The 15760-nt window shown below is 41.8% G+C and overlaps 1 protein-coding gene across 3 annotated transcripts in view; it reads right to left on the reverse strand.

Annotated features, from left to right (window-relative positions):
• LOC136676640 (small G protein signaling modulator 1-like) overlaps positions 1 to 3048 on the reverse strand; it is a 59734-nt gene extending 56686 nt beyond the window's left edge. For 2 of the 3 annotated variants that reach the window (XM_066653762.1, XM_066653761.1), the window contains exons 1-2: positions 2997 to 3048; positions 2853 to 2896 (exon numbers count right to left, since the gene is read on the reverse strand). In XM_066653762.1, the coding sequence (XP_066509859.1) occupies positions 2853 to 2896; positions 2997 to 3009 (57 nt within the window). In that variant the 5' untranslated portion in view covers positions 3010 to 3048. Of the gene's footprint in view, positions 1 to 2852; positions 2897 to 2996 lie in introns of those variants that run through there. The other variant, XM_066653763.1, reaches the window with a different exon arrangement.
• Positions 3049 to 15760: the final 12712 nt, after the last annotated feature.

The following is a 15760-nucleotide window of genomic DNA, read 5'->3' on the forward strand; positions in this document are numbered from 1 at the left end:
TTGTTGGTACTATGTGAGAACTGAACCTCAGGTTGCTCAGGTAGGTACATTCCTATACATACATACATACACAGTAGGTATACTATGTATGTATGCATTGGAATGTACCTACTACTGAGAGCAGCAATTAGAATTCTCCTCCAGATGTGTTGAGCTGTCCAATAATGTTGCATATATAAGGCAGAGCTTAACGTGTCTCACAGAAAAGGTTACATCAGGGGTCACTAATAGGCAGATGGCAACATACAGTACATGTCCTGAGAAGGTGTCGTTTAGCATTTAGAGTATTATTTTACTTAAAAACATGGATTCAACAACCAGACCTATGCTGGACCAAGCCTGAAAACTGCAGCAGGTTTCCTCAGGGCAAGTGATTGCGGGAAACGTGGTCTCAATGAATGTAGTACGCCATTATCTCATCCATAGATTAGTGCCAATTCACAGTGGAGAAGGGTGTAAGACTGGTTGCACAAAGATGGGAAATCCAATCACATCCTGTGAATATTTCATTTACCACAAGACAAATGACTGCCTTGAAACCTGAAACCCAAGGCTAAATTCTATAGTAGCACTGTAAGTCAGGAAAATGTAGGCACCTGAATATTGAGGTTAGAAGGACATGTCTATTCTCTCTCAGTCTTTTGGTCCATGGGGACCAGTCAGTGATTGATGAGAAAAGCTAGTCTTAGAGCAGCAAGGAAACATCATGTGATATGGGACTTCCATTCTTGTGACTGAAGAGCTGAGATAAGACCCGAAGAGTGCTTATAATGATCTGATGATCAAGAACCTAGTGACATCTCTATGGGTTCTGCGTGTGAAAGTGAAACATAGGCGGGAAGGGGAGAGTGAGAGCCAGAGCGAGAGAAAGAGTGAAAGATGGAGAGATTCTCTCTTCATCAGCCAGTGACATTTCCAAGCTCTAATCAATACACTTACTGATGCCATGCTTCGGAAACATGAATGACTTGCTAAAGGTGTCTTGCCACACAGAACTAACAACAACATAAAAATTACAGAATCCAACCAAAATAACGAAAATAAGAAAACATTTCTTAGTTTCCAAGAGGCAGTGTACATATGCTTAATGAATTTATTCATCTCGCATTAGCTTCAGAAATAAGCGTTTTAATAGGACAGTGTCAAAGTTAAATTTGTACTAATGATGTATCTGTTTACAGTGTCACTCCACAGATCTTTGAGGCTTGCATATGCGTTTTCAAATGCCACATACACAAATTAGATGACTCATTGGAAGCAGAGACCATTAGGTAAACTCAGTCTCATATGCACACAGTTAGATATATAGGTTGTTTTAACTGTCGTATTCAACAGAAATGGTTACTTCTACTTTTCTGGGAAGGCTTTAAACTAGGCGTTGGAACACTGCTGTAAGATTTGTAGGCATTAAGCGGCTGATATTGAATGCTAAGCACCCTGTGAAGGACGTATGGTATGGTATGTTCCTGCCTTGATTCCGGGTAGGCTCCAGCCCCACCGCGACCCTGAACTGGCTAAGCGGTTACAGATGAATGAACGAATGAATGAATATTGAATGCTAAGCCTAAGCACTCCAACTCAAAGCTACTGTACGGAGCTCCAACAGTTCGGAGAACAACACTCCATAGTCTGGTGCTGGTCTCTCATTAAAACAGTAATACCAGAGCATGCTTACACCCACAGCAGACTACTCAACAGTAGAGTTTAAGCAGACAATATATTTGTTTGTGGACATCCCTTATACTTACTGAAAGCACCCACTGTGGCACAGATTTACAACTGATCCCATATAGCTTTTAAAATCTCAATAGACAAACATAAAATAAAATAGATGGCTCAGAAGGAATTGTACATGAGTCTAAAGACACCGTGTGCAATGACAAGGAAGGGATTTAAAGCCCCCACTATTGGGTTGAGTTGAGAACTGTGTTTTCTGGATTGATTAGCCTTCCATTCAAAATATCTGGGATGAGCTGAGATCCAGAAACAATTATAAAACATCAACCTTCAATTTTTCCATTTGAATGGAGATTATCACAGTAATGTTACAAATCATAGAGTAAAGCATTGCCTGGTGCTGTAAATGTAGTAAAGTGTCTATGAACACCATCCATTTCAGAAGAAATTTTGGGAAAACAAGTGTGTACAACTGAGGCTGTATAGTGTCAGTACAGTTTCAGCTGTTGAATGTTTTAATCCACTTTGAGCTTGGAAACAAAACTGGGTGAAGTGTAATAACAGCAATAAAACTGGGGAAGCCCTTTGTCATTCAACAAATCATATCTTTCTCGTGCAAACGAGGAACCACAAAAAGCTGGACAGAGTCTGATTTGACCCAAAGAGGCCTTACAGAGTGTGGGGTCAAACTCTTAATGATATATTGAGTCAGGAAGGCCAAGAATCTCAAAATTATCTGATTATTTGTGAAAACTTATTCAAATTAATATGATTCCTCTTACCTCCACTCTTAGAACAAGACCATAAAATATGTAACTCCTGTCTTTTACACTTTACGCTTCTTAACCATGTTAAAAATGTACAATATTTTTATGCTTTCATTACAGTTGATAAAATTAACACATCGAATTTAATTTGTATTCGAATATTCTGGAATATATTACTGAAACTCGACTGTTTTTAAATTAAAATAAGTTACTTAAAATTGTCCTCCCACAGAAACGTCCCCTTCTGGTTATTTTTAACGCTCGTTTAATTTCTTTTCGAATTATTAACTCGAAACGTGAACTGAATTTTCCGTTCATTAACGGTTTCACTCAATTCCTGTATCGTTTATAACCAATGATTTAACGTCACATTTATTTCCCTTTATTGCCCACAGAGAAATCACATACCTCCTTTTTAACGTTCCTCACCAGCCTCTGGCGTGTTTCTGCTTCTGTGGAGAAAATGGCAGCGTTATAGAGCGATGAAGCGAAATACAAAGATCAGACCATAAACAATCTCTTTATGAATAAGAGCCCTCTCCGTTTTTTTACCTGCCGTCGCCATGGTTGTGCCTCCGTTCTCTCTGCACGACTGAACACTGAACTGAGGGAGAACCGGACTCTCGCAGCCCATCCCCCTTCATATACCACGCCCCCTCCCTGACAGGCCACGCCTTTTAAAAAGACAGTTCTCAGAACGTCTTTAATTGAATGATTGAGTTGTAAAGATAATGTGAACCGTTTAGTGTAAAAAGCTCAGTTATAGGGAATTTTAGATAGTTGTTACATAGGTGTTTAAAAACACACTGCCTGATGTCTAAGGCATTGGTGTACAATAGTTTTTACATATTATTTAAAGAATGACTTTCTTAAAAATGTATAACTTGGAGTCAGAATAAAAAAATTAATAATTCACAGTCACAGAACTGGATCCATGTTCATGTTATTCTCTTTCATGTTGTTAGGAGCTTATGTCTTTACGTCCCCAGATGTAGTTCATGCTAACGACTGTGCTATGTCCAATTTCTATTCACCTCTTGATAAGGTTCGGACGCACCACTTGGGTACATCTTAGATCTGAGGTAAACGGAATCCTGAACTGATTTGTTTTCCTTACTATTTATTTCTAATGGTGACTGTGGATTGCTGGCCCGTGTACCTACTGAACAGAACTGAGAAAAACATACAGCCTTGTCATACAACTGTGTTTAGCAAACATACAAACTCAAACATACAACTGCCCAAAATGCTGTCAGACTGCCCCCCCCCCCCCCCCCCCCCCCACCAAAGACCGGTGCCACCACAGTGTTTATAAGCTTTGTATTTTATTCATTTTTCTACCTAAAACTGCTTACCCAGTTCAGGGTGACTGTGGCCCTGGCGCTTGCCTGTTATCACACAATTATTTACAACATTGTTCCCAGAACATTTGGGATATTTTGTAGCATGCAACAAAATTATGAATCTGTAATTTGTTCATTTTCTTAAACCTTAAAGTTTCTTAAATCAAAACATTTCATTGCCTAAGGTGTATGTATCTCATAAATATAAACAAAGATCGAAATTGGTGCCTGCCACACTCCTCAAAAAAGATGGGACATGTTTACCACTATGTTACATCACCTTTCTTTTTTTATTACACTTTATTTCAACCATTTGTTGATTGAGGCATCACAGTTTAATGTTCACTGTCTGATTCTGCTCTTCATCATGCACCAAGGAAAACATATCTGAATGTCAGATTGTCTGGTCCAAGAGAATTAACATGTCAAAGACTCTTTTAAACTGCATTTTGACAAAATACTCAAGCATTTGTGGAAATTATTTGTATATCAGACAGTCACACTGAAATAACCATAGTGTAATTTCTAGACAAAAATTGTATGATTATGACTACATTTATAGAATTTTAGAATTTTTAGACTACATTTCCATCACAACAGCAACATTTATTACCACTCATGCTGAATCATTGGGCAAAGAGAAGTAAAGACTAGAGGATCTATGCAGGAACTGGACATTGAAATTTTTGGCAGCAGATCCAGAAGGAGGCTGTTGTAATCAGACTAGTTGCCAGGCAACCATACAAGAATGTGTGTGTGTGTGTGTGTGTGTGTGTGTGTGTGTGTGTGTGTGTGTGTGTGTGTGTGTGTGTGTGTGTGTGTGTTTGTGTGTGTTGCCCTGGTCATGGTAGAAAAGGCCACAGATGAAATGAAATTCACGTAAATCAAATTTCACTAAGATAGCAACTTCACATCATGGAATAAAAGAGCCACATAATGACAACATTAGCCCCATTAGCTTGGCTAACAGGACTATATGAAAAATCAACAATAATAACAACAATGCAGTAATGAAAGTGTCCCATCTAAATAATGGAGTTATTTCTCTGCCTTTAATATTACTCAACTAGATGAAACAAAACAACATGTTGTATAGAATTATATTACTGCAGTGATTTCAGTTGTGACTGGCATGTTAGTTTCTGGCCGTGTTTTATGGGGCCACACAGTGTTTTATGAGGCCAATGGAAAATAAATATTACTTATACATTATCAGCCATTTGTTGCCACTGGTAGTGCCACAATCAAATTGTTCTAGTGGCCTGTGTTTGTGGGTTGAAACCCCACCTCAGGTTACTGACAGTGAGGAGTTTGGTGTGTTCTCCTTGTGTCTGTGTTGGTTTCATCTCACAGTCTAAAAACACATGGTGGCAGGTGGACTACTTGTAAATGTGTCCATAGTTGTGAGTGTGTGAGTGCCTGGGTGAGTGTGATGGTGCCTTGTCCAGGGTGTGTTCCTGCCTTGTGGTGCCCAATGATTCTGTGAAGTGTTGCAGTGGGGACTGTGTTTTTGTTTTGTTGTGGGAAACCTAATCACCCAGGGGAAATCCTCACAGTCTTCTGGGAGTTCTGGCTTCCTCCCACAGTCCAAAAAAAACAACAACAACAACAACAAAAAAACAGTCTCCACTGTGACCCTTGGCTGAGTGTTTACAGAGAATGAATGAGTGAATGAAAATGGCACAACAGACTCCTCATAGAGAGTCCTCTGACCCACGGCTTGAACCTACAACCGCATGATCTTGGAGCAGTGTGACAGTGATGTTTCACTATGCCGCCCTTGATCGGCCAATGTTTAAATATTAGATTATATATTGAAACCATTTTTGCATTACATTAAACCAATTAGCCTAAGTGAATGATGTGAATTAAAAAAAAAATGTCTTTTACGTTTCTTTGACCGGTGCTCCCCGTTGTGGCAAGAAGGAGAATTACAGTTTTAAACTCAAGCCTACTTCTATTTAAAGGTGATGCTTGACATTGCAATCAAAAAACACTTTTTTACATATTTCAGAAGGTATTTCCTCAACCTTTCCTAACTCTCCAGTCTGTCTGTGTGCTGGCAACAGGTCTAACCCAGCTAATAAAATTACATTCTCAAAACGTTCCATTTTGGATGTGGGATGTTCCCTCAAACCTCATAGCAAGGAGATGGCAGACCACTGTTGGTCCACTGAGGGCAAAGTTGGAGGTCCACTAGTGTTTTGCACAGCGTTTTTTGGGCGGATCGCTGGTGATTAAACAGAATTTTAGACAAAATGCCACATTTTAGCACTTTTCCACTCACAGTGCAATTTGTATATGTATTTTTTTCCCTTTATTAGTCTCTTTTGTTATCCTTTATAAATGAGATCAGTAAATAATTTTAATCCAGCACAGTGTCAATAATTTTAGCATAATCATTATATCTCAGTCATACTCATTATTATATCTCCCATAGTTGTTAGTAAAATTTGTATTAGTTTGTTTTCCAGAGAAAAAGTCTCTGTGAATTTAAAATCTGTTTGTGTAGATTAAAAATGGGTTACATCCTGTACACAGGGCAGTAATCTGAGAGGTCAAATGGCGGACCAGCAGTGGTCTACAGTCAGTGGTGTTCCAGCCTTTTTGTGCAAGTGGAGCCATATATGCTTGCTGTCTGGGAATTAAGCAGAAATAAATCAAATACTGTTACCACGCTACAGTGACATCGTCAGAGTTCCATCGGCCTGCTGACTGGCCCACAGGCCAGTAATTGCTCTGGGTTATTGTGACATGGTCAGTGTTCCATTGGCCTGCTGCCTGGCCCAATGTCCAGCTATTGCCCTTGGTTATTGTGACATTGTCACAGTTCCATCAGCCTGCTGCCTGGTCCACAGACCAGCTGTTGCTCTGGGTCATTGTGACATCGTCAGTGTTCCTTCGGCCTACTGCCTGGCCCACAGGCTAGCTATTGCTCTGGTTCATTGTGACATCATCAGAGTTCTATCGGCATGCTGCCTGGCCCACAGGCCAGCTATTGCTCTGGGTCATTGTGATATCGCCAGAGTTCTGTTTGCCTGTTACCTGGCTCACAGGCCAGCTATTGCTCTTGGTCATTGTGACATCATTCAGTATTCCGTCGGCCTGCTGCCTGGCCCACAGGCCTGTTATTGCTCTGCCCCAAGGCTCAGTGCTGGGACCCCTCCTCTTTGCCTTGTACACCACCTCTCTAGGCCCAATCTGCTATGCAGATGACACACAGCTCTATTTATCCTTTCCTCCAGGTGACACTTCAGTGGCAACTCGAATCTCTGACTGTGTCTCTGACATATCTACATGGATGAAGGAACATCACCTCCCATTGAATTTATCCAAAACTGAACTACTGGTCCTCCCAGCCAAGCAAGCTATTCTCCACAACATCAGCATCAAGCTAGAGTCCCTATCAGTGGCTCCCACCAAGGTTGTAAGAAACCTGGGTGTCATGGTTGATGACCAGCTGACTTTCGCAGATCACTTTACCACTGTAGCTCGATCGTGCCGCTTCTCCCTATTCAACATAAGGAAGATTAGTCCATACCTAACTCAACATGCAACACAGCTCCTTATTCAGACGTTAGTAATCTCCCGTCTTGACTATTGCAATGCCCTCATGACAGGTCTTCTGGCTTGTGCTCTGAGACTGCTACAGATGATCCAGAATGCTTCAGCATGCCTGGTTTTCAACCAGCCTAAAAGAGCACATGTCACACCCCTATTAGTTGAGCTGCATTGGCTACCTTTAGCTGCTCGCATCAAATTTAAGTAATTAATGATGGCCTTCAGAGTATTCACTGGTTCTGCTCCCATCTACCTCAATAGACTCTTAAAACCTTATGTTAGAGCCCGCCCTCTCCGTTCCTCAAAGGAGCGCCAACTAACACAACCAACCCCCCGTACAGGTCAGTCGAGGCTATTCTTATCGTCAGCATGCTGCCTGGCCCGCAGACCAGTTATTCCTCTGGGTCATTTTGGCATTGTCAGTGTTCCGTCGGCCTGCTGCCTCGCCCACAGGCCAGCTACTGTTCTGGGTCTTTGTGAAATTGTCAGTGTTCTGTCAGCCTGCTGCCTGGCCCACATGCCGGCTATTGCTCTGGGTGTTTGTGACATCGTCACAGTTCTGTCAGCCTGTTGCCTGGCCCACTGGCCAGCTATTTCTCTGGGCCATTGTGACATTGTCAGTATTCCGTCGGCCTGCTGCCTCACCCACAGGCCAGCTACTGTTCTGGGTCTTTGTGAAATTGTCAGTGTTCTGTCAGCCTGCTGCCTGGCCCACATGCCGGCTATTGCTCTGGGTGTTTGTGACATCGTCACAGTTCCGTCTGCCTGCTGCCTGGCCTACATGCAGGCTAGTGCTCTGGTTATTCAGATATCTGGGTCATTGTGACATTGACAGGGTTTCGTCGGCCTGCTGCCTTGTCCACATGCCAGCTATTGCTTTGGGTGTTTGTGACATGGTCACAGTTCCGTCGTCCTGCTGCTTGGCCTACATCCAGGCTATTGCTCTGGGTTATTGTGATATCTGAGACATTGTGACATTGACAATGTTATGTCGGCCTGCTGCCTGGCACACAGGCCAGGTATTGCACTGGGTCTGTGTGACAGCGTCAGAGTTCCGTTGGCATGCTGCCTGGCCTGCAGGCCAGGCATTCCTCGGGTCATTTTGACATTGTCACTGTTCCGTCAGCCTATTGCCTGCCCTACTGGCCAGCTAATGCTCTGGGCCATTGTGACATCGTCAGTATTCTGTCGGCCTGCTGCCTCGCCCACAGGCCAGCTACTGCTCTAGGTCTTTGTGACATCATCAGGTTTCCATCAGCCTGCTGCCTGGCCAACAGGCCAGCTATTGCTCTGGGCCATTGTGACATCGTCACAGTTCCGTCGGCCTGCTGCCTGGCCTACATGCAGGCTATTGCTCTAGGTTATTGAGATATCTGAGTCATTGTGACATTGACAATGTTATGTCGGCCTGCTGCCTGGCACACAGGCCAGGTATTGCACTGGGTCTGTGTGACAGCGTCAGAGTTCTGTTGGCATGCTGCCTGGCCTGCAGGCCAGTTATTCCTCGGGTCATTTTGACATTGTCAGTGTTCCGTCAGCCTATTGCCTGCCCTACTGGCCAGCTATTGCTCTGGGCCATTGTGACATTGTCAGTATTCTGTCGGCCTGCTGCCTCGCCCACAGGCCAGCTACTGCTCTAGGTCTTTGTGACATCGTCAGGTTTCCATCAGCCTGCTGCCTGGCCAGAGTTCCGTCCACATGCTGCCTGGCTCGCAGGCTATTTATTCCTCTGGGTCATTTTGACATTTTCAGTGTTCCGTCAGCCTGTTGCCTGCCCCATGTAATGATGACCCAGAGCAATAGCTGACCTGTGGGCCAGGCAACAGGCCGACGGAACACTGACGATGTCACAATGACCCAGAGCATTAGCTGGCCTTTGTGTCAGGCAGCAGGCCCAAGACACTCTGACGATCTCACAATGACCCAGAGCAATAGTTCACCTGTGAGTCAGGGAGCAGGCCGACTGTTGGCTCACTGAGGGCAAAGTTGGAGGTCCACTTGTGTTTTGCACAGTGTTTTCAGGGCAGACCGCTGGTGATTAAACAGAATTTTGGACAAAATGCCATATTTGAGCACTTTTCCATTCACATTCTAATTTATGTTTTTTTCCCCCTCATTAGGTTTTTTTGTTATAAATAAGAGTAGCAAATAATTTTAATCCAGCACAGTATCAATACTTTTAGCATAATCATTTCGTATCAGTCATACTCATTATTATATCTCCCATAGTTGTTGATAATATTTGTATTAGTTTGTTTTCCAGAATAAAAGTCTCTGTGAATTTAAAATCTGCTGGTGTAGATTAAAACTTGGTTATATCCTGTACACAGGGCAGTAATCCGAGAGGTGCGATGGTGGACCAGCAGTGGTCTACAGTCAGTAGTCTTCTAGCCTTTTTATGTAAGTGGTCCAACATTTGCTTGCTGTCTGGGAGAGCAGAAAGTGAAAGGCTTGTGTGACACAGAATCGCTTCCAAATACGAAGAAGAGACTGAACAATTAACAACTTTCTTAACAACTTTCAACACATTTCTGTTCAAGGCTCCAGTAAAACACTGCGATGTGGAGCAGAGCTCGGGTGAAAGTGATGACCCCTGGAGGTTGTGGGTTCGATTCCCTCTCTGGATGACTGTCTGTGAGTTTAGTGTGTTCTCCCCGTGTCTGCATGGGTTTCCTCTGTGTGCTCCGGTTTCCTCCCACAGTCCAAAAACACACGTTGGTAGGTGGATTGGCGACTCAAAAGTGTGTGTCTGTGTGTTGCCCTGTGAAGGACAGGTGCCCCCTCCAGTGTATTCCTGCCTTGCGCCCTATGATTCCAGGTGGATAAGCAGTTCCAGATAATGAATGAATGAAAGATGTTTAATCTCACAGATTGGATGGCATCGTTAGAAATGTATTTATTTATTACACATTCATATAAATGTTCCTCATTAAAAGTGCAGTGCAGCTTGCCATTGTTCTTATTATGACTAATTAAACTTATAGGGAAAATACATTCATATTCTACACAGCAAAGTATGGATTCATTCATCATTCATTCATCTTTAACCTACTCCTCACCCCTGACCATCCTGATCATGGTCTGTCAATTTGTTGCTGTCCAGTAGGTGGCGACGTTCCTACATTATATTTCGGTCCAGTATATATATATATATATATATATATATATATATATATATATATATATATATAAGGGTACAAGTATTAGAAATATATAAACATATAACAGTGGGAGATGTTAAAATGTGAATAAAATATGCTAAAAGTAGAGTAAAATTAGAAATAGTTTAGAAATAGTAAAATACTACTTTATTAAATGTATAAGTGCTGTATTTCTGTATTTACTTCAGTTTAAATACACATATGTACTTGCTTTTCAGTGCCAATAGTAAGAATTAGTAAATTAATTATAATGATCCATAAAAAAACCCACACTGAGAAGTGAGTGAAAATACACTCTTTGGAATTCTTCGAGTATTAAAAATCCCAGATTTCTTTTTCATTCAGAAAGCATAGACTCAGAATAGTCTTGTGACTAAAAGGATACTGCTAGGTTGCAATGCTTAATGTACAGCAGAAAGACAAAAGAGGGGGTTAAGAAAGAAAGACAGAAATAAAGCTGAAATGACAATGTATATTCGCTAGTGTGAACAGTACCATTAAGGAAAGGCTTGAACTATAGGCTGACTGACAGACTGACTGGAAAGCTGATTGACATCATAGTTATAATAAGCGCATGTCCACTGATTGGTCAATTGTGCATGTGTATTATCTCGGTCAGACTCAGTCGGTTTGGGCTGGCCTGAGGGTGGAGCTGTCAGGTGGATTAAAGAGAGAAAGAGTAAATCAAATGCATTTGGACATGCACAAAAACATTGTCTTAACTCTCTTCACTGAACATAATGCTCTGTATAATTTTTCACTTTGAGGTCCTTGTAATTATAAGATTATTTATATTATTTGCAGATATTTAAACTTGTTTCAAGTAAACCTATCAGGTCAAGTTTTCTCATTATAAAGTATCTGCTAGTAATTTACATAGATTATTTTACCTACATACTCAAAAATGTAATATCTTCCACTGACTATTTCAGCTGTACCACATTATAGAATTCTGGTGTTTTTAGTTGACTACAGTTCTTATCAGTTCTATACAAAAGTGACAACTGTTGCTTCAAAACAAGCTGCGGAAACTAGCATGCTAGTGGTAGCACAACATTATGGTTGCCATATGCCACTCACTCAAAAGGTGATAAAGGAATATCCTTGAGGGCTTTCAGAGGTGATAACCGAGCTTTTGCCTTTAGCTGAGTCTCACAGAATCAACAGCTAGTTTTCCACTGTTTTTTGGTCACGAGGTTACAGTATACAAATGCACAGTTAGGCCAAAGGTTTTTCAACACTCCTACTCAGAGATTTCTGCAACCTATTTCTGATACAGAAAAGCATTTCTATTTGCTTAAGGACATGCCCAATGGCAAACATTGATTAGCCACATAGAAATTATTTAAAATATTTTCTCACCATTCATTAGCAACATATCTAGAGATACTACTCATGTAAATGTAAAGCTGTTTACTGTCAACATGACCCTGAAAGCAATATATCAGATGCTAAGCGTCAGCTTGAAGGGTGGGGACAAGTATAACTACATTCTGTGGAGAGACGGAGCACAGTCCTTTTGAAGCAAAGTATTTTCGGACTTAGCATCTTTTGTATTTTGGAGTTCAAAACTACAGCGACAGTATCACAGTTTCTCTACTCCATGGAGAGTTTGTGACTCTCCTCAAAATTACCATCAGATGCTACTAAACCCTGATACAGTCGGATTTCCTTTCACTAATGCAATTGAGAGCAGGGGTCTTTTGTCAAGTGGCTGCCACAGCAGGTGAAATAGAAGCACATGGAAGCCCCATACACAGCAAATATCTTGAGATGTGAAATAGTCTTAAATACTATCAATATTAACTCACGGGAGGCATGGTGGCGCAGCAGGTAGTGTTGCAGTCACACAGCTCCAGGGACCTGGAGGTTGTGGGTTCGAGACCCGCTCCGGGTGAATGTCTGTGAGGAGTTTAGTGTGTTCTCCCTCTGTCCGCGTGGGTTTCCTCCCACAGTACAAAAACACATGTGGGTTGGTGATTCAAAAGTCTCTGTGTGTGTGTGTTACCTTGGGAAGGACTGGCGCCCCCTCCAGGATGAATTCCTTCCTTATACCCAATGATTCCAGGTAGGCTCTGGACCCACTGTGACCCTGAACTGGAAAAGCGGTTACAGAGAATGAATGAATGAATATTAACATAGCACAAGAAGTAAGGAAATTTGTGTTTGGTAGATTGTTTCTTTGTTGTAACAATGCTTCTTGGCAATAAATTTTATACTGTTGGAAAGCCTTTTAATTTCCCCTTTAAATAGTGCCACATTTGTAAGGAACATACATTTGTGGGATGAGCAGTAGAGCTGAGTATGTGGACTGCGCCCATGAAAAATTTGCCAAATTCTCTCTGACAATGCCAAACAGCTTATTTTGCTGTTGCTACTGACACTTGTTTTGAGCTTCTGGTACGCCCAGGTACTCTGCTTGGCAGCACCTTTAAGAACAGGGCTCGTGCAACAGGGCAACTTCAAGCTGGTGTTCCGCAAATCCAAGCTGCAACATTATTTGGAGTGAGCCCAAAATTTGATCTCCAAATTGAAGGTCAAGTTCCATATAATGGGGATGTCAGAGACTCGCAACAAAGTGGGCATCCCAAAAAGATGACAACCCAAGAAAATAATTTCCTCACCCTGATGAAATTCTGCAACAAGTGGCAATCCCATATCTCCACGGTCTGGAACCAAACTCTGTCCTCCAAGACAATGTGGGGTTTATCAGAGACTACCTCCAGAGTTTGGGAGTGGAGAAGATGGAATGGCGTCCTGACCTCAACCCCATTGAACACTTGTGGGATCAGCTTGGGCATGCTGTTCGTGCCAAAGTGACCAACATAACATTGGCTGACATGCGACAAATGCTGGTTGAAGTATGGGTAGGCTCCGGACCCACCGTGACCCTGAACTGGATAAGCGGTTACAGACAATGAATGAATGAATGAATGAATCTTAAACTAAGTTGCATAATTTTACAATGTTTTTAATGAGATGTTTCAAAATGCGAACGAGGTCACTTTTTTGCAGTGTAGTACAAGTCAACTGTTCTATGAGCTATAGAACTGTTAGAGTCTCCAATGAAGCCCAGATGGCAGAAGTCCAGAGACAAAGTGAATGATGCCAGTCATTTCTCAATGATGTTAATATGCTCTGATGTGATATAGTCCTTTACATTGGCAATGATTGCCTTCTACGGTTACTTATCTTCTTGAATGTTATACATAAAGTAAAGTGCTAAAGTAAGAGACTGTTTAATTTATTTAATTTCTGTTCATATTCATGAACTGAATCTGATATATTTTAATGATTTTTCAAATATTATAGATAATATTGTCAGAAACCTGCATCCACACCTCATAAATTCAGTCTCAGGTGTAGGTTGCATTTTCTGTATGTAACACCAAACACATTCAGTGATGCTGAGGTTCAGGATCTGGGGTGGCCTCTCCATTTTCACTGTGGATTTCTCTCCACCTCCATGTCGTTTCAGAACCATGGCATTAAGTTCTCTGACTAGAAGGATGGACACACACAGCTGCAGATATTTCCAGGTTGATTTTCTCCTCTCACTCATAGATAATAGTTATAATAGTTGGGAGGAAACCCACACGGACAACACACCAACTCCTCACAGACAGTCACCTGGAGCATGAATTGAACCCACAACCTCCAGGTCCCTGGAGCTGTGTGACTGCGACACTACCTGCTGTACCACCGTGCCACCCATCTGCCTAAATATAAAAAATTATAATTAGAAAAACATATACAATTTTTTTTAAACTCCAGTTTGACCACATAGCAGTGTCGGGTTTATTTGCACAGTGAGCGTTTATGCTTGAACCGAGCTAGCTGACTTTCTAGACTTGATCACATTTGTGGTTCTGGACAAGCTACTTTGGCAAGGTTTCCACAAATGTCTGTCAATATGTGAATGTGGGCCAAAACAGAATTGAGCTGATCTAGTTTCAGACGCCTTATCTGCTGTTTGGAAAACAACTGATAAATACTCTGTGGGGAAAAGCATTCAGAGCCTCTCTCTCTGTTTTTTCTATCTTGAAGTACAGAACTGCAAGTTATACCATAACCACAGGGAGAGATTTTGTGACAAGCAACGTCAGTGAAAACTATATGGACAAATTGCATATAATTCAGGCAATGGGAGGTCTACTCTAGGATGCTAGGTCTCATACTACTAGCTACATCACCTTTAAAGCTAGGCCTTAACAACCAAAGCTAACCTATTTAAAGGACCAATTAGTCATTTTCAATATGAGAAAATAATAAACAGTTTTATTAATGTGATTTCATATTTTTCATTTTCTGTAATTGCTTCATTATAATCAGGATCCAGAATCCACCTGGAGTCAATTGGTGCAAGATGGGAACACACCCTGGACAAGGCCTCAGTCCCTCACAGGGCACCACATGCTCATACAGTCACACCTGTGGATAATTTCACACAGCTAATCAACCTACTGACATGTGGTTTTGGACTGTGGAAGGAAACCACCAGAGGTGTGGAGAGAAAACACCATAGACAAAGGCCTGAGGTGAGAATTGAACTCAGGAGCCCACAGCTGTGCAACAGTGACACTGCATGCTGCACCATCGTCCTGCTCTGATTTTCTTTCTTTTTTTTTTATCTACAACTGCTTTCCACAATAGAGTGGATCCCTCACAGTCTTAAAACAGTTTTAGTATAGAATCTCACAAGGTGTCAGTATAAAATGTGTCAGAAAATGACTGGTGGGTAACTAGGAGCTACAAAATGGTGTCCACTTGATTCTAACTGCAGTGTTTTAGCATATATACATGTCCAAGTGAAATATCTTAAAGGCACTGCAATTTGTATTTTTTTAAGGTGAGAATATGACCAATTCTGCCCTAAGGTTCAGCTACAGACTACACCAGCACAGACTGGGTTCAGATTTTAACCCCTTTTTCTACATGTTCTTCCTGAGAATGAGAAGGATCTAATGTGAGAATGGAGATGCAGACTTAAAGAACCCACAGACACAAACACACACAAAAATGCCATTTCAGACCTACTCCTACCAGCCTACATTTTCTCTTATGGCAAGGTGTAAAGCAAGATATTAGAACATCCATCCATCCATTATCTGTAACCGCTTATCCAATTTAGGGTCGCGGGGGTCCAGAGCCTACCTGGAATCATTGGGCGCAAGGCGGGAATACACCCTGGAGGGGGCGCCAGTCCTTCACAGGGCAACACAGACACACCCCCATTCACTCACACCTACGG

Source organism: Hoplias malabaricus, chromosome X2, assembly GCF_029633855.1.
Source record: "Hoplias malabaricus isolate fHopMal1 chromosome X2, fHopMal1.hap1, whole genome shotgun sequence".
NCBI lineage: Eukaryota > Metazoa > Chordata > Actinopteri > Characiformes > Erythrinidae > Hoplias > Hoplias malabaricus.